This window comes from Auxenochlorella protothecoides (assembly GCF_000733215.1).
Source record: "Auxenochlorella protothecoides strain 0710 contig25, whole genome shotgun sequence".
Taxonomy (NCBI): Eukaryota; Viridiplantae; Chlorophyta; class Trebouxiophyceae; order Chlorellales; family Chlorellaceae; genus Auxenochlorella; species Auxenochlorella protothecoides.
In genome coordinates this window covers 1-26,893 of record NW_011934123.1, presented here as the reverse complement: position 1 = coordinate 26,893, position 26,893 = coordinate 1, and the positions used below count along the sequence as shown (strand labels likewise).

Genomic DNA, 26,893 nt, shown 5'->3' with positions numbered 1-26,893 from the left:
CAAGAAGGCGCCCCCACCTCCCCACAAGAAGGCGCCCCCACCTCCCCACAAGAAGGCATCCCTGCCTCCCAAGGAATAGGACGCCCTTGCCATCGCACCCCGGGCAGACTCCTGCTGGGCAGTCGTGACATTGAGTCCCGACCCTTCACTCGAGCAGGGACACCACGTCCTTCCTCAGGCTTGAGATGTGCACAGCTTGATGGCTTGGGTTCCTGGGATAGCTTGGTCGCTTTTGCTCGTCCGGGTTCTCGTTGCCGTGGCCTGGGACACCACTTGTGCACCCTGACACTTGCCTTGGTCGTGTTTGGTTGGCCATATGATGTGGAGCGATACTTTGCTTGCTTGCCTGTAGTAATGATCTTCTGTTGCACTGCTGTAACAGTGGAGCAAAATTCGAGCCACTGACAGCAAGATTTTGCTTAATTGCACTCTTCCCAATACGACCAAAATGATTAGGCATGGGGTTCAGGATTGCAGAATACATCTATTTCCCACGATCTCAACTCGTATCAACCGATGTCATTATCCTCTCCACCTGCCTGACTGGCGCCAAGTGTGTAGAGATGATTGTCTTACAAGGACAAACGAGGGACCAAAAGAGGCGGGGGTGCGTTTACATCCCAGCATGACCAGGGCAGGGCCGTCCAAGGTCGTTGCACCGACCCAGTCCAACTTTTTCGCTACGCCATGCTATCCACTCCACTCTCTTCAAACCCTGCGCCTGGTGGCTAAGAGTTGCCCTACTCATCCAGGATGAGGGTCTCTGATGTCACCAAGGAGTCAATGGTACATTCGTTCTGGGATCCTGTCTGGATCCCATTGCATATCAGATAGTTCCCCCAGTTTTCTGAGCCTGTGACGTGCGACCCGTGATTCAGGTTGCCTGTGGTGGAGGAGGGAGGTGGAGCTGAGAAGGCCGCTCGCATTGTATCCTGCAGGCCAAGGTCAACCGCGGCTCACCGCTGTTATTGTCGCCGTGGTTGTTGTGCCCCAAGTTGTTCATTCCGATATTCCTGTTGCCGATGTTGCCGTTGTCGTCCGGCTGGCACCTGGGGATTCCCTCGGGCAGGCACTCGACGACCGCTATGACACGGCACGGGGCGTCATTCGCAGGCGTGCACGTCTCCCGAGTGTGTGGATCGAGCGCCTCAATAGTGAATTGGGGAAAGGGCGTCGATTTGAAGATGCGTTCCTCCCTTACCGCGCCCACTCCTGCGAAGCCCTGGAGCCTGAATACGGCGACATTGAGGGAGGAGACTGTCAGCGGCGAGTTGGAGCGTGTGCAGAAAGGCAAGCACCAGTCCTTTCAATTTCATACGCTGCCTGATTCTGCAGCCCTACATCAGCTCGATGATCCCCTGCTCACGCACACTGCTCACCGGCAGTAGGTGTCGACGTTGCTTGAGCTTGTCAGGTAGGTCGTGTTCTGGTACCTGCAAGGCGGTGCAGCATGCGATGGATGTGGAACACAGCCCAGACCAGGTCTGCTGTGGGTGTGCCAGGAAAGCACCGGGAGGTGCGGCATTTTGGGCATACCCATGTGCAGGACCTACTTGATGGTGGGCAGACCAAAGAAGCTGGTTCGAGGATCACAAGTCTGCTTCGGCGGCGGCGGCGGCGATGGATGGGGGGAGGGGGGGGAGGGGGGTGTGGGGGGGGGGGAGCGAACAGTTTGATCGTCTCGTTGGTGGCCAGCCAGAGCAGCGGGCACCGATCAGTTTTGGCAAAGTTGCATAACATTCGCTGGCCAGTCAGTCCAGTCCCGATGTTATCGCTGCCAATGTTGTGGTTTCCTGTGGATGTGTGTCTATGCAATCGCCTCACAGATTCATACATGGGGGTACATTCCAGCAGGCGCACAAACTTGCCATCATTACCTCCACCAGCATCAACCCTCCTGGCATGGGACGTACCGTGGTTTCGGTCTCCAACATTGTTGTCGCCTATGTTATTCTTGCCAGTGTTCCCGGTCCCAATGTTGTGATCCTGGTCCTCCACACACCCCGGTACACCGTTGGGGAGGCACTGAACGAGGGCGATGGCCTTGCACACCACCGTGGCGGAGGGGGTGCAGGTGGTGAATGAGGCTGGATTGACGGTGCCTATGGTAAAGTCCTTGAAAGGTCCATCATTTTTCAGATCCAAGGACTGCATGACGATGCCTCCACCGTTGTATCCTTTGAGCCTGAGCAGGGCGAGGGACGCACATCTCAATTCGACACAGCAGCGCATCCGTACTAGAGTAGATAGATGAATGATAAATAATGTGAGACTCATATCGGTATATATTGAGCTTCCTGCCCTCCCGAACAGTGCGTGCACGTACCGGCAATAGAAGTCGGTTTCCTTGTCATTCACCATGTGCAGAGAATCTTGATATCTGCGTGCGGAACGAGGCGGCCCTGAGAGGTCATCGCCAGGAAGGGATGAAGCCGGTGCCGGAGAAATCGCACCGAACCATTCGAACCTCTTCAGGCGCCTGCTCACCGAATTGTGGGGAGGGCGAAGAAACGTATGCCGGGATCGCAGGCGGCCTGTCGGGGGCATGGGTCAATTTGTAAATCCACTGGTGCTCATTCCCGAGGGAGAGGATGTGCACCTCATGCCAATAACCGATCCTTGAATCCATGCACTACTATCCTCACATCTGCAACCCGGGTTTTGACGGAGAGGAGAAGCAGTATGCCCAGTGAGAGGGACAGCACGCCAGGTCTTCCCATCCTGAAGGACAGGGGCCCAGGCTTGAAAGATACTCTTGCGCGGATGAGCACTACGAACACGCCTTCGAGCAGGTCAATTTACGATAGACTCAAAGATGGCACTTTTGCATTGCGACTGAATCGAGAGCGCGGTCCGGGGCAGTGCGCTTAGCCTGGGCGCATTGCAGCTGGCATGCGAGTGGGACCGGATGCAAGCCCGCGTGCCTCTCCGGTACGGACGCGGACAAAGCCGTGGAGTCCGTGGGTACTTCGCGCCGTGTAGCTGACAATCACCATCTCCATCCCCCAGCCAGTGAGAAACAGTTCTTACATGTTCTCGTAACGTTAGCATCATGTACGTTATGATTCTGAAAAGGAACACAGCAGCACTTGTGTGGATTCTGGCTGCCTTGACTATCTGCCAGACTGCGCATGTAGGTATGGGTTGTCGGTGATCGTCGCAAACCTGCATGACCCGAGAGCATAATGCTCATAAATACGCACCGGATGATCAGAATAGAGAGTAAATGTTGCCTCGCAGGCGGACTGCGATCCCGGGGTCGCGCTCTTCGCCCTTCCTACTGTGTAGTGAGTTCACGTGAGGGGGATCATGGGATGACGGGCTCGGCAGTCTCATTCAAGTGTGGCACTCTGCGCTTCATCATTATCGTGCTCCCCGCTCCCAATCGCAGTTACCGCGGCGAGATCATGCTGGTGGACAACCATAGGAAGTTCTGTCAGTGAGTTGTTCTCGCTACCCTACATATGATTCTCATGCTGATTGGCAAATGGGATCTGTTCCAGCCTCCTGGAGTCCCAGCAACAGTGGTGCATGCCATGACCATTTTGTCCTTGTGCACATTCCTCACAGGTTGAAAGGGTTCAGGGATGGATTTTACCAGAATAATATATATCTGACGAAGGACATGTTCCCTGACTTCAACATCCGTGTTCTGAATCTAGGGGATGGCTCGACGTGCGATCCCCGTCAGCGTCAGTGCGAATTTGTTCGCTTCGTTGAGTGCGTTCCCGAGGGCGCCTATCAATGTTCGGATGACTTCACATGGATTGTTGGAATGGGAACGGGCAACGCGGGGAGCTGGAACTTTGGAGACTTCAACGTGGGGGACAGTAACATAGGTGAGACCTGTTGTTCAGCTGGTGACTGTGCCTGCCATGAAAATCACTTCTCTGATCCATGTCCACGAGATACTCACAGGCAACCGCAACATAGGGTGGAATAACGTGGGAAGCAACAACACCGGCGAGAACATTATTTGCCACAACCTGTCAGGCAATGACCGCTGTCGGCTGTCAGACCTGCTAACAGGAGAGACCTACTTCCTCGATGCGCCCCCCTACCCTCCTCCCCGGCCCCCTCGGCCTTTTGATCCTCCGTCTCCTTCCCCTCCCAGCCCCCCACTCCCGCCACCTTCACCTCCGCCGCCGGGACAGACCTGCGACTCTGGCACAAGGTTCATCGCTCTGCCCACCATCGAGTGCGCGGGGTGGTATGCTGATGGCTGAGTGGACTGGGAGGGCGGAGATGACGGTGCGTCGAAGCAGAGGACATTGTCCTTCCGGTGCTGCCGAGCTAAGCCATATAACCTCCTCCACATGATTGGCAGGTACAATGGGGTTCTGTATCTGACGAGTCCGAGCAGCCCCGATGCCTACTGTCGGTGAGTTCCTATTGTCACCAGGCCACTGCTCAGACTTCGGTATGGAGTGTGTTTTCGACAATGGAGCTCGCAGATTAGATCAAACAACCCTATTGAAACAACTTACTGTTAATTTTGCAAGCTGGTACCCCTATAAATGCCACAGGTTGAAGGGATTTGCAGGGTCAGGGTCGATGAGAATTCTGCCCATCACCCTGAGCACGCCTTTCAGCAAGTTCAGCATCAGCACACTGGATCCAGGGACTCTGGAGATGTGTACACCGACAGAGGCGACCTCCTGCCAGTCGATTGCGGTGATTGAATGCCTGCCAGAAGGGATTCCCAAATGCACACCGGATGCCAGTGGCAACATTGGAAACGGCAATATAGGATCCAACAACTTGGGTCACAACAACAATGGCAACAACAACGTCGGTAAGGGAGCATGCAACCCCAATCCTCGGCCTGGCCTTCTCAAGAGCCTTTCTTCGAGTTTTGGTTGCCCTCCTCACTCCGCAGGCAATCACAATCATGGGAGCAATACCACGGGGAGCGAGAACTGGGGCGACAATCTCGTTTGCAACAACATTCAGGATGGCGGCCAGGACACTTGCACTGTGACGGACCTACGCACAACCGACACGATTGTGCTCAAAGTTCATGCACCTTCCCACACTCCTTGATCTGCTGCGCAGCACTTCTTGCTATGACATGTGCTTGAGCGCAGCTTGAGCTGCATGGGTCCAAGCATCTCTCCTGTCTTGTCGACTATTTGAGCTTACTCCATGATTCCCCAGCCCCATCCGACCCCTTGAGCCTTAATGTCTTTCATGGTGATTTTTGTAGTGGATGCGCCTCGCCCTCTGCCATGCGCGCGCTGCGCACCGGGTAACCCTCCGGCTTAGCGGCCAGCAGCCAGACATCACAAGGAGGCATCGCTGGATCGACAATAAAAACACGCTGCACAGCTCCGGTAACCTCGTCCCTTGCTCTCTCTTCTCGCAAAGTCCATTTCAAGGGTCACCGGTAACACCGGCACTGCAGGGCAGATGGCCTACGGAGCAGGCACCTCTTAGCACCACGGACCGACCACATTTTCCCCCAGCGCTCGGCTTCCATCCTTTGGACTTCCGTTGACCTGCATGAGGCGCCAGATCGCAGGGCATCGCGGCAGGACTGGGGGATGGTGCCTTCCTTTTGGCATCCTGTTCGCTGCATACACCGTGTATCTAGCCTGGTCTTCGACTTCCCTGCTCGGCGGGACTCGGCTGAGCGGCAAGCCTCATGGTATAGTTGATGCATAAGCTTGGGGCCGGAGGTTGGGCTGTGCCCCGCCGGAGTGCATGATCAGTCGTGCCAGAGTGGTTGGCCTCGACCTCCTCCCCCGGCCAGGCCCACCCCATCCACCTACCTTCCTCACCATTCCGGCGCTCCCGCCCGGCACCCGCGCACCTCATGCTTCCCCGCCCTGAATCTCCCGATACCCTGCCCAGGAACGTCGCTGAGCGCAGTCCTTCCCCTCCCTGGTGCGAGAGGCCGAGGCGCAGGCTGCCGCAGCGGCCTGCCCCGAGCCTTGGGCCCTGGACCTCCCCGCGCCAGCCCCCGCCGCCCTCCCGCCCGACCTGTGCAGCAGCGGGTTCACCAGGGCCGCCACCCGCCTGGTCTCCCTGCTCCTGGATCAAGGGAGCTCCGGGCATGGCCTGGAGTGGGGCCTGGGTCCTGGCCTGCCTTTCTTCCTTCGGGGCAGGCTGCAGAGCCTGGTCAGCGTGGAGCGGGACGGCGCGGTGGCTGCCATAGCACAGCGCGTGCAGCGGGTGGGGATGTGGGAATGCTCTGGTGTGCGGGTAAAGGGGGGGGGGGCTGCAGACCAAGGCCTGACCCACCACCCCGAACGGAATCCTCCACCCACTGCCGGCTCTGGACCATTCCCCCAGAACCCCCCTCACTCGCCCTCCCGATAGCCCTGTCCTGCCTCTCCCCGTCGCAGCGGCATGCCACCCCCCTGACCAAGCGCTGGGAGGTGCAGTATGTGCCCCTGCCGGGGTCGAACGACACGGCCCACGCGACGGGCTGGCGCTACGTCAACTGCCCCGTGCCGCCCGACGCCGCGCTGCGCTTCATCTCCGTCGGGCGCAGCTCCCGCGCCGCCGTGCTGAAGCGCGCCGTCGGCATCCTCAGACCCGTGGTGCGCGGCGTGGGTGGGGCTTTGAGAGGCGCCCGGGGCGATGCCTGAAGACCCCTCCAAGGGCATTGCGCGGGACGTGGCCTTGGCGGCCGGCCGCCGGCCACTGGCAGGCCCCCTGTGCACCCTGCTCCCTGCGCATGGTGCTTTCCTCCCTCCCCTTCCCACCCTGGTCTCCTGCACCCGCCACAGGACGGGGTCCTGGTGCTGCCCGACGTCTCGCGGGAGGAGGCGCTGCAGGCTCGGAGCGTGGTGCCCCCGCACTGGCAGTGGCACCACAGCGGGGCGGCCGCGCGTGGGACGCTGGTCTTCCTTTCCTGCACCCCCGAGGCGTGCGGCTTGGAGCAGGTGTCGGGCGCGGGCTGGCTCGAGGGCGGGGCCGGCGACTGGGGTCGCACATGAGCCGTCGTTCTCCAGCCCGCCAGCCGAGACTTGTTGCATGCACGACCCCGGGCCCGCGGCAGGGGGGCGCAGCAGAGTGGCCGTGTCGTAGATCAGCAGAGGGAATGCAGGGGGGGAGATGGGGGACCACCCCTCCACTCGCGCACCCCCACCCCACCCCGCGCCGCTCGTGCAGGCAAGGTGGTCCTGGGATCCATCCCAGGGGTCCGACGATGGAGGCCCACCCGAGCACGAATGCAGCTCCTCCACCCTGTTGCGTACCTTCACCATCATCGCACCACCTTGCAAGCACAACCAGCCCCCCATTCTCCATGCATGACCGCCGTGTTTGCCATGCATAATCTTTTCTTGTCGACGCTTTTTTGTCGCTCTTGCATCAGTCGGGCACCATACCCTTTGCCCACCCCTCCATGCGATTTGAGCCCCTACTTCTTGTCACCAAAGTCAGAGGAGAAGGGGGAGGGCGACTCCAGCTTCTTTGCCTCGGCCAGCTTCCGCACCGCCTTCATGAAGTCCTCCTGGACCACGTAATCCCTCTCGTCCCTGCAGCGGTGAAGTGTGGGGCACTGGTCGCAGGCGCACGCTCGTCCCTGCAGCGGTGAAGTGTGGGGCACTGGTCGCAGGCGCACGTCGAGCGCGAGCCCGGCATGCGGAGGGGGGAAGGTGGCAGCGCAGCCAGGGCCCGAGCCCGGCATGCGAGGGGGGGAAGGTGGCAGCGCAGCCAGGGCCCGAGCATGCAGCGCGGCACTGGGCGGAGCAACGCACTCGTGACGGCCAGGGTTGTGCCGCGCATGGGTCAGGCCCTCGACCTCCACGACCATGCGATCGCTTCCCTTTCCTCCCCCTGTTCCCCCCGAGTCTGCCTTTCCCACGACTCCACCCCCCCCTTCCCCCTTCCCGCACCTGATGGCAAACATGCCGGCCTCGGTGCAGACGTTGCGCAGGTCCGCGCCGTTGAAGGCGTCGCCCAGCTTGACAACGGACTCGTAGTCGATCTCGCCGTGCTTGGTGATCTTGGAGGCGTGGATCTTCAGGATCTCGGTGCGCGCCTGCTCGTTGGGCAGCGGGATCTCAATCTTGCGGTCCAACCGCCCCGGCCGCATCAGCGCAGGGTCCAGGACGTCGGGGCGGTTGGTGGCTGCCACCAACTTGACCTTGCCCAGCGACTCGAAGCCGTCCAGCTGGGACAGCAGCTCCATGAGTGTGCGCTGCACCTCACGGTCCGCACTGGTGCCTGGCAAGGGGGGGTTCAATGGAGGGGGCCGGTCATTTGATGGGTTGATGCCACAGTCACACGACTGGGCCGTGGGTGAGGCCAGCGACCGGGAGAGGCGTGAAGGCCCAGGCCGAAATCCACACTGGCGGCCGTCAGGGGCGCAGCATCAACACTCGGGGGCCCTCCACCGCCCAACCCACCCACCCTCGCTGAAGCGCTTGCCACCGATGGCGTCGATCTCGTCCATGAAGATGATGCAGGGCTGGTGCTCCTTGGCGTACCTGTAAGCATTTGTGTGAGTGTGCAAAAACTGTGTATATATATGTGTGTGCGCTGAATGAGCAATGATGCGCAGAGGTGTTTCGGGGTGCTGGAGCCGAGGTGGAACCCCAGCCTCAAGCCGTTCAACGGCCTGGCTGCGCACCTCAATTTCAGAATTGCTCGCAACTGCACAGCCATCCCCACCTCTCCTCCCGAGGTCCTCACCCAAACATCTCGCGGATGACACGGGCAGACTCGCCAATGTACTTGTCCACCACCCCAGATGCCACCACCTTCAGGAAGTTGGCGTCTATGTTGGAAGCAATGGCCTTGGCCAGCAGCGTCTTGCCCGTGCCTGCACAGGCAAGACATGGAGGGATGGTCATGAAGAGGGTGTACGCCGCAAGGACCCTCTCCCCATGTCCCCCTCGATGAGGCACACACGGTGTTAGGCAGGGGCCCGGCTGAATACCATGCCGGCTTGCAGAAAAGGACATGCTGCTGCGCCTTGCAGGCCTGTGCCTACCTGGGGGACCATACAGCAAGACTCCAGTGGGGGGCTTGATCCCCACTCTCATAAATATCTCGGGATTGATCAGGGGGAGCTCTATGGCTTCCCGCAGCTCCCTGTTTGCATGGACGAGGGAGGAATGGCTTGTCAAGGATAGCCCTCTTGTTCCAGCAAGGTCCCCATGCTTCGCCAGTGAGGCCCCTGCCCTCAGCTTGTGCTCCCACAAACATGGTACTAACCACTACAAATCCGAGCAGGGATGCCTCTCACATGGAAAGCCCCCTTGCTCCTCCCACCTGATCTGCTCAGACAGGCCGCCGATGGAGGAGTAGTCCACCTGACCAGGGTCCTCTGTGGTCATGTTGTGCACCATAGGGTCTACCTGCAGTGCTCAGGGGAGAGGGGTTATATGATGGACATGCATCATGTGAGCAGGGGCAGTCCCTGCATCCCCGTCCACCAGCCGGACCCATGGCCCTGCCGACCCCCATACCTCTCGCGGCAGGATGCGCATGATGGTCAGGGTGGTAACATCCAGGGCGACACGCGTGTTGGGCAACAGCTTGGCGCGGTCTACCTTGGTCCTGCAGCCGACCACATACCGTGGGCCGCTGCTGGCCTTGACAATGACTGTGTGTGTTAAGGGAAGGGAAGCGGTGAGAGGGGGGAGGTATCACATCAGAGTCAGACCGAGATGCATGCGGAGGGAGGCAGCATGGCCAGGCAGGTGGTGTCAGGACAGGGGAGAGGGTTCTGGAGGAGTTGCAAGTTAGCGGACTTGCAGCCAGGCAGGTGGCAGGCCGCTCTCCAGCCCCTCAACACACCCCTGCTCACATCTCTCCGGGTCCAGCTGCCTCAGCACCTCTCCGATGATCTGGCCCACACTCTGCAGGGCCTTCAGATCGTCCTCCGTCTTGTCATACTCCTGCCGGGACTTGCGGACCTGCTCCCGCAGGGTCCTCACCCGTGCATCCAGCTCCCGGTGCTGCAACAGCTTGTTCCGGTACTCTGAGATGGCCGCATCCCTCGGATCGGAGGCGGAACTCGCCATCCCTGCCCACGCCCCGTGAGGCTAACCTCCCTGTGATCGGTTCCAGCGGCAGTGATCCCTGACGAGCGCTCAGCCCCTGGGGTACGTTCCTGGTCCCGCAGTCAATCAGAGATGAATATGCTTGTCGCGATGACATGCACGGGGCCCGAGCTTCCAGGTCCAACTCTGCGATTCCCCCAAGACGGAAGGCGCCCAACCCGGCCGTGCCCCTCACGCTGCGCAGTGTGGCGTGGCCCATCTGGGGCAGATTCTGTTCACACACCTTCCCCACCAGCGCATTATCAACCGACCATCAGACAATACGCTCCAGCTCCTTGGCATACAACATGCAGTTTGAGATGATGTCCTGGGAGACGGGGGCAGGCAGCCCCCCCCCCTCGTCTGGGCCCGCAAACTCCACGCGGCCCGAGGTCAGCCTCCAGCCATGGCCTTGTGCCAGCTCTTCAAGCTGTGCCTCGCTTTCCAGCCTGAACAGCTTGAGGGCCTCGGCCGAGTTCAGGGAGGCATACGAGCGCTCGCAGCAAGCCGCCACCTCCTCCCTGATGTGATTGTCGAGGGTGGGGGGTTGTCGGTGGTGCGCGCGGGAGGGGGTGGAGAGCTGGACAGTGCCTTGGAATCACAGATAAGGCGAGTCTCATCGAAGACACAGTCTCGAGCGCCCCTGACTCCCCCATTTTCAAACCATGCAGAGGATAAGCCCACCGCCTTAGGACCCTGCACACCCCGTCTTGCCACCCCAGCCCACCAACCTGACGGTGTCGGTGAGGCGCTGGAGGAAGATGGCAGTGTAGGGCGAGGTGGAAAGGGCGTCCTGCGCCTCCAGCACCCGGTTGTAGGCCCCCTCCATCAGCCACGCCTCCACCTCCATGATCTTGGTCGACCTCGTGGGAAGCCTTGATCTGGGGCGGCGCAGGACGGCGGGGATTGGGTGCAGGCACAGTCGCCATGCGGGGTCACACAGCGCTCTGAGGCTTCGGCCCTCGCTGTGAGTAGCCCGGCAAGGAGCACCGATTTTCCCAGCATGCCTGGGTGCGCCATGGCAGCGTCCACCCGACTGTCCCTCCCACCACGGACCTCATCCGAGAGGAGCTCCAGCTCGGCGTGGAACTCCGCCACTGCCGCCTGTGAGAGCAGGCGCAGCAGGTTCAGGGCGGTGAGGAAGGCCTGGCGTGGAGAGGGGGTCAGGCTCCTGGACAGGTCGCCTGGGATGTAGTACGGCGCCAGCTGGCTCCAGCTGCGCTGGAAGACGACCAAGTCGGAGCGCAGGGTCCCGAGCAGCACCGCCTGCTCATACACGCCCCCTGCGGCGGTGGGGAGGGGCCCAAGTTGGCGAGGAGCGGTGCCTGGTGGGTGAGCAGGGCGTCAGTGTCCGCCGCCACACGGCAGCCTCTGGCACTTTGAGGGAGAACGAGGTCTCACGTGCAAGAAGGAGCTCGTCGGTCGTGGTGGGGCTGGGCTGGGAGTTGGCTGCCAGGGCGGGTAAGGAGATGAGGTCCAGCTGCAGGGAGTCACAGGACGCGAGGACAGAGGGGATGGGGGAAAGGTGAACGGGGCGATATCAGCGTGAGACACGGCATCGCGCGACCACAATCGATGCAAGTGATAACTACGCATTCCTGCCTTGAGTTTCGAGAGCAGCTTGTTGGCCTGGTCCACGCTCCCGCTCTGCACAGCGCTCTGCAGAGCCAGATAGGCGGGGCGGGGAAGCTCTGTGAGTCACGCTCAATAGCTTCTATCCTCATGCTTGAATACCATTCTATGACCAACCACACACCTCGAGCTGCTGCAGATTCCTCTGTGCAGACGCAAGGTCCGACATCCTAGCCCTGAGATCACTCGAGTGGAGCACTCCCCGCGGCGCCTGCCTCAACAGGATATCGCTTGGATGTTCGTGTGTGGTAGCTGATTTGTGCTTGCTTATTTCAGGAGATGCAACTAGCACACTCCGGGAGAATGGTCACCTTTTGAGCAGGGCGCATTACCCCCGTGCAATGTTCAGATCGGCACTTCCCTGGTAGGATCTGGCCCCCAACTCGGGAAGTGTACGCCAATTTCCAAGGCATTCAGTGCTTGTCTGCTTCCCGATAGGAATGCATAGTAAAGGCATGTAGCATTTTATTCACCTGGACTGCAGGTCTCAGAATATCCTCCACCCACCTTGGTGTACACTGACCGGAAAGCTCGTGATCGCCACCCTTGACATCCATGACGTTCAATAAGATGTCTCCAGAGCGCAAGCTGTGAGTTATACGACATACTGCGCCGGACATGGGCTCCTATTCGTTGCAAGATCATTGCTGAGCCCGTTTGGCGCATTATCTGAAGAGGAGGGAGCTAAGTTATCGAGTTGGCTCCTGCACAGGATTGCTCAACCAGCTTTACATCATTCAACAGGACACTGAGGAGTCTCTCAGCTCATTGAGCTCGGTAGACCACCCTGAGCTGCACTCTGGGCTGCCTGGGTTCACTGGTCTAAAGTGTGCTCCTCGCCAGCGAGTCCTGCGCCTGGGGCCAGCCTCCTCCAGCACCCTGATTGGCTGCGCCCCCAAAGGCCTACCATGATGGGTCTGTGGGCAAGCTACGACCGGCTCTTGGTCCGGCTGTCGCGCCAGACCTGGGTCAGGGCTGCCGCAGAGTGGCTGGAGGGCCACCAGAGCGTGGCGTCCATCGGGATCGCGGTCGCCCACACCCTGTTGGTTGTGGCCCTCGCCGGGCCCCTCCCCTCCTGCCTCCTGGGTAATGCGCTTTCTCGGTGGCGGCGGGCCCTGGGCAATTCATCCTGTCAGCGCTCTGGCTGAGATGGGCTGTAGTACTGACTGTGGGGTTGCAGAGCCTTGTCCCATCCTTGCCACAGCTGGGCTGAGTTCCATCCTGACATTGTCCATTTCCCCTTCACCCCTCCGCCCAGCCCTGACATGCCAGACGCTGCTCCTACTCTTCCTGCCCTACAACAGCTACCTTGCGGCTTCCCTCGGCACAGCCCTGACCTCAAGGTATGTCGATGCTGCGCGCCGCATCGATGTACTCCACCAACCCTGCAGGACACATTCAAACACAGGTCCACTGCCTGCCCTGTCTCAGCACATGCTTCACAGGCCACTGATCAAACCTCCAGCAGCTTCTACAGCCCTCATCCCCTCCCATCATCCCCCCCCCGGCGCTGCCATCCAGGCTGGTCACGGTCTCGGGCCTCCAGCTGGCACGCTTTCTTGTGCTGCGCATGCTGTGGACCCCCGCATGGTGGACCCACCTTCCCCCGGTGCTAGGTCTGCTGGCGTATGCCAGGAAAGCGCCGCCTGAGACTCAGCTCCGGACGGCCAGGCTCGCGGCAGTCCCTCTGCTCCTGTGCGTACTTTCTTTGTGGGAGAGAGGGGGATGTGAGGGGTGGGAAATGAGTTACGGCGCGGAATGAAAACGCAGGGACAGGCCTGGGCCTGCCCCTTGCCATCCCTTCATGCCGGGGACATGATCGCACGTGCCCGATCCCCGCTCATCACCAAGAGCAGGCAGGGGCGGGGTCCTCCCTGCAGGCCGCATCCCTGCATGTTTGCTGTCCTGGAGCGCACCAGTTCGCTGCATGGCACGCCTCCTGGGCCTCTGGTGGCCCACCGCTGGCACCAACCCCGGGCCCTCCCTCCCTTGCCTGCCGCCCACTCATCGCAGGTGGGCGGCCCGCGGCGGCGCCTGGGGCGCGGTCACCGCGGCGGCCTTCCTCACGCAGTGCTCCCACGCCGGCGAGCGGACCGGCGCGGCGACGGCCGGAGCTCTCCTGGCCCTCAGGTCTGAAGGGGCGTGGCACGGTCCTCTCCCACCGTCGGGTTGCTCCGCCTCCCTCCTTGCGTGACCAGGGGCGCTGGGCGCGCAGGCTTCACGGCCTGGCCATGCCCCCGCTCCCCACCACCGGAATGTTCCTGCCCGCCGCAGGTTTGTCTCCTGGGCCGTCCCCCTCGCCCTCTTCGCAGCCCTCTCCCTGGCCGTCATCCCCCTGACCCTCCTGTGGCGTTTCGCGGCGCGGCGGCTGCGGCGGCGCGGCGGCACGCGGCCCGGCCCGGGCCCTGGCGCCCCGGACCCCGGCGCCCCGGCCCCTCATGCGCTGCCGGCCCACCTGCCGGCGCTGGCGGTGCCGCCCAGCACGCCCCCCGCCGTGGTCGCCGTCCTGCGCTCCGGCAACTATTACGAGGTGTTGCAGCTGCCCCGCGGCGCGGGGGAGGCGGACGTGCGCCGCGCCAAGCGCGCCGCCGCGCTAACCACGCACCCCGACAAGGCCGGCGGCGGCGAGGCGGCCGAGGCCGCCTTCCGCCTGGTGGCGGAGGCCGCCGACACGCTGCTGGACCCGGCGCGGCGCCGCGACTACGACGCCGAGCTGGAGCTGCTGGCCTCCCCCGGCCTGGCCGACGACCTTGCCGCGGCGGCGGGGTTCGCGGACGCCGCCGACATGGCCGCCGCGGCCGCCGCGGGCGCGCGGCTGCAGGCCTGCGCCGCCTGCGGCGGCGCGCACGTGCTGCGCCCGCTGGAGCCGGCCCGGAGCCCGGCCGCGGCGCGGCGCTGCGACGAGTGCGGGCGCGGCGCGGCGCACGCAGTGCGCGAGGGCGAGGTCTGGCTGGAGCGGCGGTACAACCGCTGGTCGCCCGACACGCTGTGCATGCTGTGCTGCCTGGAGGGGCGGGTGTGGGACATGTCGGAGAGCGCGCACTGCGAGGGCCTGTTTGAGGCGGACCTCCTCCGAGACTTCCCCTTCAATGCCCATGACAACCCCTTTGCCAGGTGGGAGGGAGTGGGGGAAAGGGGCCCCTGGTGGGGGGGGTGGTCGGGTGGGGGGGGACACACCCAGGGTCTGGAACGGGGCATGCGCCAGGTCCGGCCCCGGGCGACAGAGGAATGGGTTGGGCCCGCTCCCCATGCAAGCCGGCCTGTCTCCGTCGCCCGACCTGTGCACCGTGTCCGCCCCTCCCCACTCCCTCGACCCACCCACGCCCGCACACTCTTGGCCAGGTTGGGGAGGGGCAGCTCCGCCTCGGCAAAGCCCAGGGCGGGCAAGCGCGGTGGGCGGGCGAGGAAAAAGGGCTCTGGGAAGTGAGAGGCGCCCATGTCCAGGACGATTGTTGTCGATACCGCGATTCGGATGGTGTCGTCGCTCTGGAAATTTTGCGCTTTCAATTCCCCTTGGAGAGCCAGCTCAGGATTCTTCGATTGTATCCCCGGGCTTGCACCCATCAGGTTCAACCATGGGCCGGCCTTGCAATGGGCCACAGGTGGAGAGAACCGTGATGAGATTGACACAATGCTTGAGAGGGATATGAGCAGCGTTTCTATGAGTAGAACAGAAAGTTAGGAGTAACGTACTGTTGGCCAACGGCGAGTGGCTTCAGCCTGGAGGAAAGTCCTTGAGAAGCAATGAGTGGTCTTGATGGCAACCACCTGGCCCCAAAACATGCTCGCTGCATTAGTCACATAATGGGATGGGAGATGAGAACCCGGACGACAGCCAAAACATTCGTGCGACAATCGGACATCGCGAACGACTTCGGCGTTTTCCTAGGTTTTCTGCCACCGCCCCTTCTTCTCAGGCAGCACTTCGCCAATGGGAACGGCAACCAAGGGCAGGACTGGGGCCGGCGTCTCGAGCCGCTCAGGTGATGGATATCTCTCACAGCACGGCGCGCAATAGGTGTGCCCCTCTTCCTGGCGGACCCAGCGGCTCGGTACTGGCCAAAGCCTTGCGATACACCCTCCATGGGGTGATCTACAGAAATGTCCCACTTAAAAAGATTCATGTTGTATCTGTACGACGTATTCTGTTCACGATGTGGTTGAGGGTTGTGGGGAAACAGTCAGTAGCTTTTAGCGTCACACAGCGGCCCCGATTCTTCCATGTGCCGGCCTTGGTGACGAGCGAGTCATCAGTGTGGGAGGGCCACTCCAGACATCCTCAGGCTTCCTCTCCGTCACTCACAAAGACTGGCTCGGGACCCCTCACCATGTTCATACAGCACACCGTCTGTATAACATTGCCATCAACAAGCATTGTGGGTAACAGGCAAGTCCACGCAAAATGTGCATCGGAGTCTTGTTCACGGTCAAGCACAAACACGTGCAGGCAAGCAGGGGTCACTCGGCCAACAGCTTCCTCCCCTGAAGCGGGGTGGGGTGCGGTAGAATGATGCCACGGTCCTTGAGCGTCTGGGCGTGGTCACACAGTTTCTTCACCACAATCTCTCCGAGCTGCGACTTGGTCTCCCCCGGGGCCGGCAGCCAGTACTGCTTGTAGGCCTCCCGCGCCAGTGCCGCCTGCTTGGCGGCCAGGACCTTGGGCGGCAGCGCGCGCAGCACGTCCACCACCTCGTCCAGGGTGTCGACATGCAGCATTTGTCCGGGCGGTAGGTCGGTGTCCAGGTACCAGGCCGTCAGCACGCTGGGGTGATTGTCGGACCTGGCCAGCGAGGTGTTGGCCACCACCCAGGTCACGTGGCGCACGGAGATGAAAACGCTGGAAGCGGCGTGGTCGATTTCGTCGGCCAGGACCAAGGTGTGCCAGGGCGGCCCCACAATCACCGGGATGCAGCCGGAGAGGGCCGCCTCGGTGCCGCGCCGGCTGGCTTGTCGGTCACCCGGCAGTGCGAGGCAGTAGCGGGAGGCGCGCATGCGCGCCAGCACCTCCGAGTGGGGCAGGGCCTTGGGGCAGATGTCGCAGCCGCACTGCACGTCCACATCGGTGGCATTGGACGCCTGGATCGCGTCCACCACAGCGCGACGCAGCAGCTTCCTGGTGGCAGCGGTGGGGATTGGGTGTAGGGAGAGGGGGAGCGGGGGAACTGCCAAGCTATTCATGACAGGGCCCACTGGGCGTGCAGTCTCCCCCCCGCAGAGCAGGGCGAGGCCGGGTGGGTGTCCCTGCCTGCGCCCTGTCGGCCAGTGCAGCAGGGCTCACCCGGATGAATAGAGTGGGCCGGAAGGGTCGGAGGAGGAGGAAGGGGAACACCCGCCCCGATAGAAGAGTAGTGTGTCGCGGGTGGCAGCGAGGGGTTCGAACCCCTCCTGGTGGGTGTCTGCGAGGGGTGGCGAGGCCAGGGGGTGCGCGGACTGGGAGGCAGGGCACACCACAACGGGTCCAGGAGCGTGACCCGTCTCCCAGGAAGCCAGCAGCTGCGTGTCGAGAAGCCATGCAACACCTCCAGCTCAGTTGCAGGGCGCGCGGGCCTGACTACCCCACACACCCCAGCCATGGCTGCAGCCAAGCATCACTCCTGCACACCCGTCACGTAGGGCAGGATCAGCCCCTGTTGGGCATGCGCCTCGAGCTTCTGCTCGCACAGCATGGTGTGCTCAGAGGTGATGATGAAGGGGGACGAGCTGCATGGGGTTGGGAGGGAGGGGGAGCGGGGGTCGAAGGGCCTATGGAGGGCTTATCAGATGGGTGGTGGGTGGATCCCAGGCATGTTCATGCAATCTGCTGAGCGGCAGATCTTGGCGTGGTAAAAAAAGGGAAGGATTTGCGGGAGGGTGGGAGGCGGTGGGCACGGTGGGCAGGGCCTGCGCCTGTGTTTCTCTTTGAAGCTGGTGGTCTCGCGCAAGGGAGCCACAGGCCCCAGCTTCGTACCACAAGACTTGAGACCCACTGGCGCACGGGGGCCCTGTGCGCACGAGGGGTTTTGGCCCTCTCGATTGAAAAGACCACAGACACATGTATTGACAAGCCTCTGCACCTCACCCACCTGCAAGGCCTCTGCGCATCCAGGGTCTTCTCGGGAAGCGCCGGGTTGAAGGGCGCCACCACAAACCTGGAGCCGTTGCTCTGCCTCCACTGGGGCCAGGACCTGAGGAACTCCATCGCCTGCACTCTATAGAGCTCCGGATCGACTCCGTTCTTCACGCCTTCCTTATAAGTCTGCCACCACTTACCCGCCCTCCAAGTCTCATAGCAATGCATGTTGACGAATATCTGGGATGGAGGGGGCATGGCGAGGGATAAAGGGTGGGGTGAGCGCCTTGCTCGATGAGAGGGCTTTGGGGAAGGAGACGAGACATTCCTGGAAGCTTAAGCTGGCGATACTGATAGAATGATAGTGCTCCTTTACACCCTGAACATATCCTGTGCACCTGGATCGCCCTGCACCTGATCCCAGTCCCTCCTCCACACCCACCCACCAGATCCGCCCGGGACAGCCTGTCGGTCCGGGCCCCATTGTCGATGACAGCCTCTTCCAGCCAGAGATGGACTGCGTACTGGTACTCCCAATGTTGGAGGGGCACGGTGCTCCCCCCGAGACCGGTTTTCTTAAGGGCATGCGGCCAGATGGCGGTGTCCGCATAGTTGCAAGCAGGCATTCCCAGGTCGCGTGCAGGGTCCAGGACGTAGATGGAGCATGATGCCGACTCCACGACTTGACTAGAGCTAAGGATCACGGATCCCGAGGAGAGCGAGAGGTATTGCTTCGGCCAGATCTTCTGATTCGTCAAGGTCGCGAGAGAGAAAAGGACTAACCCTACGCGGAAGGGGGGCGGAGCTAAGGCGTTGCGCCTTGTGGCAGCAGGATCTTGATTCATCTGTCGATATGCATCAAGCTCTGCCAACATTTACCTGCCACAACTAGTAAGATCTGGAGTATGGGCCGCATCTGGTGTGCTCGAATGGGGTACGGGGATTCTTATAGGTGGTCAGCGTCGAGGGCTGGCATGGCTTCTTTTAATAGGATTACCCCCTCATAAGTTTGAAAGCTGAAAAATATTGCTTGCGTGGATATGTTGTGGCAACACTTTATCGTGGGACAGAAGCAGTTGGGAAGGACATTCCGCGGTACAATGTTTGCCCCCTCGGTCCGTTTAAAAACTGTCATGCACCGTGGAACGGGAGCGGGGGTACCGCTCCCGAGATCTTGGTGAGGTAGCGCTTGTTCGAGTCCCACTTCAAGTCTCGAGGGGTCCCGAGGGGCCATACTCCGTCAGAGGAGCACTGTGACCCACAGACTATCCAGAAAAATGACAGTTACAGCGACACTCCAACGCGGAAGGGGGGCGGAGCTAAGGCGTTGCGCCTTGTGGCAGCAGGATCTTGATTCATCTGTCGATATGCATCAAGCTCTGCCAACATTTACCTGCCACAACTAGTAAGATCTGGAGTATGGGCCGCATCTGGTGTGCTCGAATGGGGTACGGGGATTCTTATAGGTGGTCAGCGTCGAGGGCTGGCATGGCTTCTTTTAATAGGATTACCCCCTCATAAGTTTGAAAGCTGAAAAATATTGCTTGCGTGGATATGTTGTGGCAACACTTTATCGTGGGACAGAAGCAGTTGGGAAGGACATTCCGCGGTACAATGTTTGCCCCCTCGGTCCGTTTAAAAACTGTCATGCACCGTGGAACGGGAGCGGGGGTACCGCTCCCGAGATCTTGGTGAGGTAGCGCTTGTTCGAGTCCCACTTCAAGTCTCGAGGGGTCCCGAGGGGCCATACTCCGTCAGAGGAGCACTGTGACCCACAGACTATCCAGAAAAATGACAGTTACAGCGACACTCCAAGGTGGCTTATCTCAGATCCGCTAGGGTTTGAAGATCCAGCGCGGAGACTAGGTCAAGGAGAGTATGCTGTTCATGAAGTGATCCTCCCGTTGCATACAGCAGGACCGAGAAACCTCGGGGGCCCCCCATCTGAGGGCAAGACCGGCGATGCCCCTCCGGATACCCGGCAGAGGGCCACTCGGCAGCTGCTCAAGATCTCCCTGCAACCCTGAGGATCAGGAAAAGCGAGCTTTGCTTTGGATTACTCAGTAGTTGCTGTTACAGCTCACGAGCCAGTTGCAGCGTTGAGGGGTACACTGGGTTGGTGGCGGACCTCATCCTGACAGTCCTCGTCCAAGCAGGCGGAAGGGGGAGAATGCCGCAAGGAGTAGGATGCCAATAGCATTCAGGAACACTGCCGTCCTGACTGGACTCTTGTTGCTACTCGCCAGATGCGCCTTCGCGGTAAAATCAAGCGCGTTGGTGAAGTTGAGGCTGAAGCGTCCAATGTGCAACCCCGGCTTTAATAACATCCCGGCTTCCTCGCGCTACGCAGGCCACGTGCAGCTCCACTTTTGTCGCGCTGCCCAGTGCAATGTGAGCTTTGTGTTAAAGCATCGGGGGGTCATGAGTGCGACACTGACGATGTCCTTGTCCAAAGGGACCCCTCGGCCCCACCTCCGGCTGGGTTCCGATGCCCTTGTCGGCTTCCTGGAGCCCTGCCCAATCTGATCTCCCGATCATGCACATGCAAACCGCACTCGAGCCCATTTCAGGTACTGCACCCCGATATGCCTCCCATCATTCCGCGCACCTTTGAATCCCCACAGTCTAGGAGCCCATGTGTTCCTCACGACAGTTGACAGTGCAGATGCCATTTGCAGGTGAGTCACCAATGATGAGTGCGTGTCACAGAGCATCTGCTTGCACATCACTGGACCGACCCAAGAAATATCAACAGGGCGTTTCATTTGACGTACACCAAATTTTGCACACCTGAGCCTATGCGCGTCCACTACCCACTGCAAGCAGGCATGAAGGCTTCAGCAAGGCGGGGTCCATCCGCACCTCCACCCTTGATGCCATGGGGCTGTCCATGGCAGCCATCCGTGTGAGCACCTTGGAGATCCTGGAGTCTCGCTCCACGAAGATTCTCTTGGCCGTGGAGTGCCTCAAGATGGGCCAGAAGGCATGCACGGCCGACAGCAATGGAATTTTTGGCCCTGGCAATAGGGGCAAGAACAACTTTGGCACGAAGAACGTTGGGAATGATAATGTCGGTGAGCTCTGAGTGGAGTCTTGATGGCATGCAAGATGTGCACAGCCCCTGCAACCGTCGGGTGAAACAGACTCATTGATATGACGGTGCTCCCTTTGCAGGCAACTCCAATGTGGGCACTGCCAACTGGGGGAACAATAACGATGGTGCAGGCAATCGCTGCTTTGACAAGGCAGGAAATCACAAGGTCCTCAATGACTGCAGCCTGCTCGAATTCCGGAAGCATGCATGGGTACTTGTCTTCCCGCTGCCGCCCACCAGGTAATCGCCACCTCCACCCGCCAAGAGGTCACCACCCCCACCTGCCAAGAGTTCACCACCCCCACCTGCCAAGAGATCACCACCCCCACCTGCCAAGAAGCCTCCGCCACCACCCACCCGGAAGTCGCCACCGCCTCCTGCCAAGAGGTCTCCTCCCCCACCCGCCAAGGTGTTACCGTCCCCCCCCGCCAAGAGGTCCCCCCCCCCCCCCGCCAAGGTGTCACCGCCCCCCCCCGCCAAGGTGTCACCGCCCCCCCCCGCCAAGGTGTCACCGCCCCCCCCCGCCAAGGTGTCACCGCCCCCCCCCGCCAAGGTGTCACCGCCCCCCCCCGCCAAGGTGTCACCGCCCCCCCCCGCCAAGGTGTCACCGCCCCCCCCCGCCAAGGTGTCACCGCCCCCCCCCGCCAAGGTGTCACCGCCCCCCCCCGCCAAGGTGTCACCGCCCCCCCCCGCCAAGGTGTCACCGCCCCCCCCCGCCAAGGTGTCACCGCCCCCCCCCGCCAAGGTGTCACCGCCCCCCCCCGCCAAGGTGTCACCGCCCCCCCCCGCCAAGGTGTCACCGCCCCCCCCCGCCAAGGTGTCACCGCCCCCCCCCGCCAAGGTGTCACCGCCCCCCCCCGCCAAGGTGTCACCGCCCCCCCCCGCCAAGGTGTCACCGCCCCCCCCCGCCAAGGTGTCACCGCCCCCCCCCGCCAAGGTGTCACCGCCCCCCCCCGCCAAGGTGTCACCGCCCCCCCCCGCCAAGGTGTCACCGCCCCCCCCCGCCAAGGTGTCACCGCCCCCCCCCGCCAAGGTGTCACCGCCCCCCCCCGCCAAGGTGTCACCGCCCCCCCCCGCCAAGGTGTCACCGCCCCCCCCCGCCAAGGTGTCACCGCCCCCCCCCGCCAAGGTGTCACCGCCCCCCCCCGCCAAGGTGTCACCGCCCCCCCCCGCCAAGGTGTCACCGCCCCCCCCCGCCAAGGTGTCACCGCCCCCCCCCGCCAAGGTGTCACCGCCCCCCCCCGCCAAGGTGTCACCGCCCCCCCCCGCCAAGGTGTCACCGCCCCCCCCCGCCAAGGTGTCACCGCCCCCCCCCGCCAAGGTGTCACCGCCCCCCCCCGCCAAGGTGTCACCGCCCCCCCCCGCCAAGGTGTCACCGCCCCCCCCCGCCAAGGTGTCACCGCCCCCCCCCGCCAAGGTGTCACCGCCCCCCCCCGCCAAGGTGTCACCGCCCCCCCCCGCCAAGGTGTCACCGCCCCCCCCCGCCAAGGTGTCACCGCCCCCCCCCGCCAAGGTGTCACCGCCCCCCCCCGCCAAGGTGTCACCGCCCCCCCCCGCCAAGGTGTCACCGCCCCCCCCCGCCAAGGTGTCACCGCCCCCCCCCGCCAAGGTGTCACCGCCCCCCCCCGCCAAGGTGTCACCGCCCCCCCCCGCCAAGGTGTCACCGCCCCCACCCGCCAAGGTGTTACCGTCCCCCCCCGCCAAGAGGCCCCCCCCCCCCCCTGCCAAATCATCTCCGCCGGCCCCAGTCAAAATATCTCCGCCGGCACCCCTAGATTCACCTCCCCACACACCAAAAACATCCCCAACCCCCTCCCTCAAGATTTAGCCCTCCTCCGTCACCATCTTTACCTCCACCCAGTCCTCCTCCATCACCACCACCACCTCCGGCCCCCCCCCTCTATCACCACCTCCACCTCGTCCTCCATCACGACCTCCACCATCTCCACCCAGCCCCTTCCCTCCCCCTAAACCCCCACCTTCACCCAGCCCACCACCTTCACCGCCTCTACCACCCCCCTCTCCCCCACCCCCACCACCAGGGCAACTGCCACAGTTGAGTTCAGTGCTCCAAAGGATGGTCAGGTGGACATTACCTTTATCGCCACCACAGTGGGGTATACCTCCTCTTATGTGAGACTCCGCGTCTACTCGTCCAACCTCTCCCTTCTTGCCGGAGGTATCATCAACAGTCCTACTTCTACTGTCACCTCTGCTACCCTTCTTGGCGAGAAACTGGACATAGCAGCAGCATATTCCTTGGTACAGCAGTGATCTTTTCAGGTGACAGTATTATAAAAGAAGCTGTACTGCTGAGTTTGCTGAATTCCGCGCCCCCTCCTGTTGGACCAGCCCCGCCTCCCCCACCCTATGGGTCCATCGCTGGAAGTATCACTCAGGACGGAAACGATTTCTCATTCTCCTTGAATTTCGGGGCCTACCAACCAGACGGCGTAAACTATGCCTTCTTCACTGCAGCTGGCGGCCTGATCGGCGTTGGCTCTGAGGACTACAGTAGCACTCCCATGACTTGGACAACAACGCTGCTCGAAAGCCAGACAGCTCTCGCCACCTACGCTCCGGTTGTGGCGTACAAGACCGGGAGCGGGACCGCAAATGCCCTGACCCTGACCTGATAGTGTCATTGGGTCGCTGGACCACACCTGGGTTGCTCATCCTGGCCCCGCATATTGTGATCCTACGGCATCACGACACTTGAAATGTGTGAGCGTCAGATTGCGCCAAGCGATGCAAAAGAGTGGTTATGCAGTTGGAAGACAGAGCCTTGTAACCATGCTCCTCCTTGTTGGTCCAATGCATTCGCTCATGTAGTGATGCCTGGGCACGGAGCCAGCTGTGCCTGCATGTCACCCCAGCTCCTGAGCCAGGTCTGTCAGGCACTCCTAATCAACGACGCAAACATCTAGGTGGCGAACGATGAAGTTGGTCACGCTCTGTACTCTGTGCAAGGCAATGAGCAATCCGGGGGCGTAGAGAAATCATGGCGATGGATGTTACGACCCTGCCTTGAAAATTCATTCTTTCTTAGTCCACCAGGACCTGGAGAATGAGCGATGGACCTTTTCGAGACATGGCGCAGAGAAGCGTAGCTGCACTGGACCCACCGTTCGGAAAGCACCTATTTGTAGATGATAAGAATTTTTCAGATCTTATGCGCCCAAGTAGTGGATCGCAGGTTTAGGTAGGCCGGGTGGGCCCGGTGGGACTGGACAGCCAAGCTCATGGCGATGGTCTCCCCGATGGCATCATCGCTCCTCCAACTGAATTGCATCGATCTTATCAATGTGAACTCCGCGGTTCAAATCGCTGATACAATCTGCACATGCAGCGGGTGCCCTGCCCCCAGCACCCGAACCAGCATGGGGCTCCGGGCCTGCGTGCTCCTTGCCATCGTGACGGCCCTGCTGGCACGCAGTCATGCCGCCAGGGTCCTCGCCGATGGCTTCTTCGAGCACAAGACCCAGGCCGCAACTGGGCAGACAACAGGCACATGGTGGGTTCATGCTCGGGCAATCTGGTCTGTCGCTGCCGGCTGGCAGGGGCGGGCACCTTGCCTCCTTGGTGGCCTGTGGCAACCCCTCCCCCTCTGCGACCTGCCGCCAGGGGTGGGCGATGCAGAGGGTTTCACATGGCCTCTGCCCATGCCACAGTGCTCAGCATGGCGTGGACCCTTCCCCACAGGGCGGTCCTGTTCTACGAGTCGCTGCCCGAGGAGCCGGCTGCGCTGGGCGAGTTTGAGGCCCTGACGCAGCCCGCCCTTGAGCACCAGATTTTCCTGGCACGGGTGAGATCCTGCGCCGGGGGAGGGGCCCTTGCAGGCCAGCGAGGCGGCAGGCTTCCCCGGCCCCGCTCACACGGGGCACATGGCCAAGGGGTGCGGCCAGGCTGGGTCCGGGAGAAGGGGCCCTCACCCAGAGTCGGGTCCCTGCATACTAGCCAGACCACCTGACGTCTTGCACGCACGCGCCCCTACTCCCCGCACCCAGTGCCCCTCTGGAGCCTCCCCTCCCCCTCCCTTCCGGCCCTCTGCAGGTGGACATCTCCACCAATCCCCAGCTGCGCCACAGGTTCAGGGCGGTGGGTTCCCCAGCGGTGGTCCTGTTCCGGCACCAGAAGGCAAGAGTGTGGGGGACCCTGGGGACGTGGGCGGGCGTTTGAATGTGGCGTGCGTGCATTGGCCTGCAGCGCAAGGGGCTCAAGCAGGCACCGACCCCTTGGCAAAGGGACCGCGCCTCGCCCGCTGCACCCGCCCTTTTTCCCCCTTTCCCCCGCTCGTCTGTGCTCGGAATCCTACCTCCCCTCCGCCCCCCTCCTGCCCCATCACACACAAAAAACATGCGCAGATGTATAGGTACGAAGGGACTCTGAGCCGGGACTCCTTCCTGCATTGGGCCACGGAAGCCTACGAAGCATCACCCGGAGCCAAGGTGCCCCAGCCGCCGCCTGCATTCAGGCTGCTGATGGAGCCCCTGTACAGCTACGTGGATGGCAGGGTGCGCACCCCCAGGGATGTCGTTTGCCTTTTCCGCAGTCAGGGTGCCAGGTCTGAATGGCAGGATCGCGGGAGGATGAGGGGCACAACCTGCATTCAACCTACAGCCCTGGTGAGGGGGTGGCCGGTGAGCAGCCTCAGGCAGAGGGCACCAACTGCAACCCACCCTGCCCTGCGTAGGTGGGCGCAGCGGTGGGAGTGCTCGTGGGGGCCGCGATCCTAGTCACTCTACTGGCGGCGAGGCACGAACGGGATCGCAAACGCAAGCCGAGGTGGAAGCAGCACTGAACTGAGCCCGGGCGAGGCACGCATGGGCTCTGCAGCCGCCCGACGCGTGCGGCGACTCCGCAGCCCTCATCCCCTTCCCGGAGATGCAAGGCTGTCCTTACAATGCTAACCCTGAGGCTTGCTCGTCAATGAGGAAGAAGTAAGAGGTGTGCTGCTTTGAAGCGACCCAGTGGCCCCTGGTGGGCGTGTGGGGGCCGGCAGCCAGTCAGCCACACTGGTATGCACCGAGCGTTGAACCCTGGCACCTCGGCGTGGTCATTTACCCACCGTCGCGACTAGAGCTGGCAGGTGCAACCCTTTGGAGTGCGTTGAGGGCGTCGCGTTGAAAGACTGGAGCGCGATGTTCTTTGCTCATTCTGCTGTGCTGCGAAATCCCTGCTCCAAGGCTGTTGATGGTGGGGCTGTCTTCGCAACCACCCTGATACCGCATGCACCTGGAACTGTTGCCTGTCAGAGGTTGAAAGCCTTGCCTGCACTGTATGTCAGCATTGGCACAAGAGAGAGCATGAGTCTCGTTCTGTCCGCCTCGATCACTTTAATGCTACCTCCGTCGTGCACACCTTGTCCCCCAAAGAATCTCCCGACGCACTGCGGACTAAACTCTTCACGCAAGATCTCGGGGGTCCTGAGCTGGGGTTCGTATCTTTCGTCCACTGGCTCATACATTCTGCACATGAATTAACGTTCCAACAAGGCAGGTACAAGTTCGAGATTGATGATTGCTTGACTATTTTATGAAGGGCAATGCATGTTTCTGTTTCTTTTGGGAATACTTTTCTCCCTCCAAGGGATGGACGCCTCATAGCAACGAGTGGAACTCAAGATTATTGTTCAAGGCGGAGGTCTCCTTGTGGCTGACGATGAAGACGCCTCGGTGAAGGCTCAAGTTGGGCCTTTGATGCTGGAATGGATTGGCATTGGCACAAGGGGCTGCGGTCCCCACTTGAGGATGGGGGATAACAATAATTCTGCAGTAGGCGACAGAGTTAATTGCCCTGGGCGTGGGGGAACCTCTTACTCGGGAGGCGGCTAAGGTCTCCTTGTGGAGGGGGATGCTACCCTTCTTGGAGGGGGTGGAGAGGGTCTCTTTGGGGGCGGCTTCTTGACAAGCGGCGGAGGTGACGGCTTGTGAGAGGGGGTTGGAGGCTTCCTGCTCGGAGGCGGGGGTGTTGACTTACGAGATGGAGGTGGCGGCTTCTTGACAGGCGGCGGAGGTGGCGGCTTCTTGACAGGCGGCGGAGGTGACCGCCTTCTTGACAGGCGGCGGAGGTGGCAGCTTCTTGACAGGCGGCGGAGGTGATCGCCTAGGTGAGGGT

General features: G+C 61.7%; 9 protein-coding genes across 9 annotated transcripts; 5 read left to right on the top strand and 4 right to left on the bottom strand.

Moving 5' to 3' along the window:
- Positions 1-5,703: 5,703 nt before the first annotated feature.
- Positions 5,704-6,944, top strand: F751_0203 (hypothetical protein; the record flags this gene model as incomplete). The annotated part of the gene is made up of 4 exons (XM_011397293.1): positions 5,704-5,724; positions 5,872-6,174; positions 6,348-6,545; positions 6,735-6,944. 4 exons carry the CDS (start codon positions 5,704-5,706, stop codon positions 6,942-6,944), a joined length of 732 nt encoding a protein of 243 aa, XP_011395595.1.
- Positions 6,945-7,369: 425 nt separating this feature from the next.
- On the bottom strand, positions 7,370-9,983 carry F751_0202 (26S protease regulatory subunit S10B-like protein B; the record flags this gene model as incomplete). Its single annotated transcript, XM_011397292.1, has 8 exons — positions 7,370-7,487; positions 7,848-8,178; positions 8,365-8,441; positions 8,647-8,776; positions 8,948-9,048; positions 9,229-9,314; positions 9,426-9,562; positions 9,767-9,983. 8 exons carry the CDS (start codon positions 9,981-9,983, stop codon positions 7,370-7,372), a joined length of 1,197 nt encoding a protein of 398 aa, XP_011395594.1.
- A 292-nt stretch (positions 9,984-10,275) lies between these two features.
- F751_0201 (26S proteasome non-ATPase regulatory subunit 8-like protein A) lies at positions 10,276-11,802 on the bottom strand (the record flags this gene model as incomplete). Its single annotated transcript, XM_011397291.1, has 5 exons — positions 10,276-10,522; positions 10,733-10,854; positions 11,058-11,284; positions 11,403-11,481; positions 11,758-11,802. The coding sequence occupies 5 exons, from the start codon at positions 11,800-11,802 to the stop codon at positions 10,276-10,278; spliced, it is 720 nt and encodes a 239-aa protein (XP_011395593.1).
- A 739-nt stretch (positions 11,803-12,541) lies between these two features.
- On the top strand, positions 12,542-15,060 carry F751_0200 (hypothetical protein; the record flags this gene model as incomplete). The annotated part of the gene is made up of 7 exons (XM_011397290.1): positions 12,542-12,719; positions 12,892-12,976; positions 13,155-13,223; positions 13,908-13,979; positions 14,115-14,286; positions 14,644-14,747; positions 14,976-15,060. 7 exons carry the CDS (start codon positions 12,542-12,544, stop codon positions 15,058-15,060), a joined length of 765 nt encoding a protein of 254 aa, XP_011395592.1.
- Positions 15,061-15,430: 370 nt separating this feature from the next.
- On the bottom strand, positions 15,431-15,757 carry F751_0199 (hypothetical protein; the record flags this gene model as incomplete). Its single annotated transcript, XM_011397289.1, has 1 exon — positions 15,431-15,757. The coding sequence occupies one exon, from the start codon at positions 15,755-15,757 to the stop codon at positions 15,431-15,433; it is 327 nt and encodes a 108-aa protein (XP_011395591.1).
- A 334-nt stretch (positions 15,758-16,091) lies between these two features.
- F751_0198 (hypothetical protein) lies at positions 16,092-17,910 on the bottom strand (the record flags this gene model as incomplete). Its single annotated transcript, XM_011397288.1, has 4 exons — positions 16,092-16,746; positions 16,912-17,029; positions 17,236-17,333; positions 17,696-17,910. 4 exons carry the CDS (start codon positions 17,908-17,910, stop codon positions 16,092-16,094), a joined length of 1,086 nt encoding a protein of 361 aa, XP_011395590.1.
- Positions 17,911-20,560: 2,650 nt separating this feature from the next.
- Positions 20,561-20,767, top strand: F751_0197 (hypothetical protein; the record flags this gene model as incomplete). Its single annotated transcript, XM_011397287.1, has 1 exon — positions 20,561-20,767. One exon carries the CDS (start codon positions 20,561-20,563, stop codon positions 20,765-20,767), a length of 207 nt encoding a protein of 68 aa, XP_011395589.1.
- Positions 20,768-21,823: 1,056 nt separating this feature from the next.
- F751_0196 (Mucin-1) lies at positions 21,824-22,426 on the top strand (the record flags this gene model as incomplete). Its single annotated transcript, XM_011397286.1, has 1 exon — positions 21,824-22,426. A coding segment is annotated over one exon (603 nt), but the record flags the coding sequence as incomplete, so codon positions are not given.
- A 1,730-nt stretch (positions 22,427-24,156) lies between these two features.
- Positions 24,157-25,577, top strand: F751_0195 (Thioredoxin domain-containing protein; the record flags this gene model as incomplete). The annotated part of the gene is made up of 5 exons (XM_011397285.1): positions 24,157-24,290; positions 24,479-24,581; positions 24,830-24,919; positions 25,141-25,290; positions 25,470-25,577. 5 exons carry the CDS (start codon positions 24,157-24,159, stop codon positions 25,575-25,577), a joined length of 585 nt encoding a protein of 194 aa, XP_011395587.1.
- Positions 25,578-26,893: the final 1,316 nt, after the last annotated feature.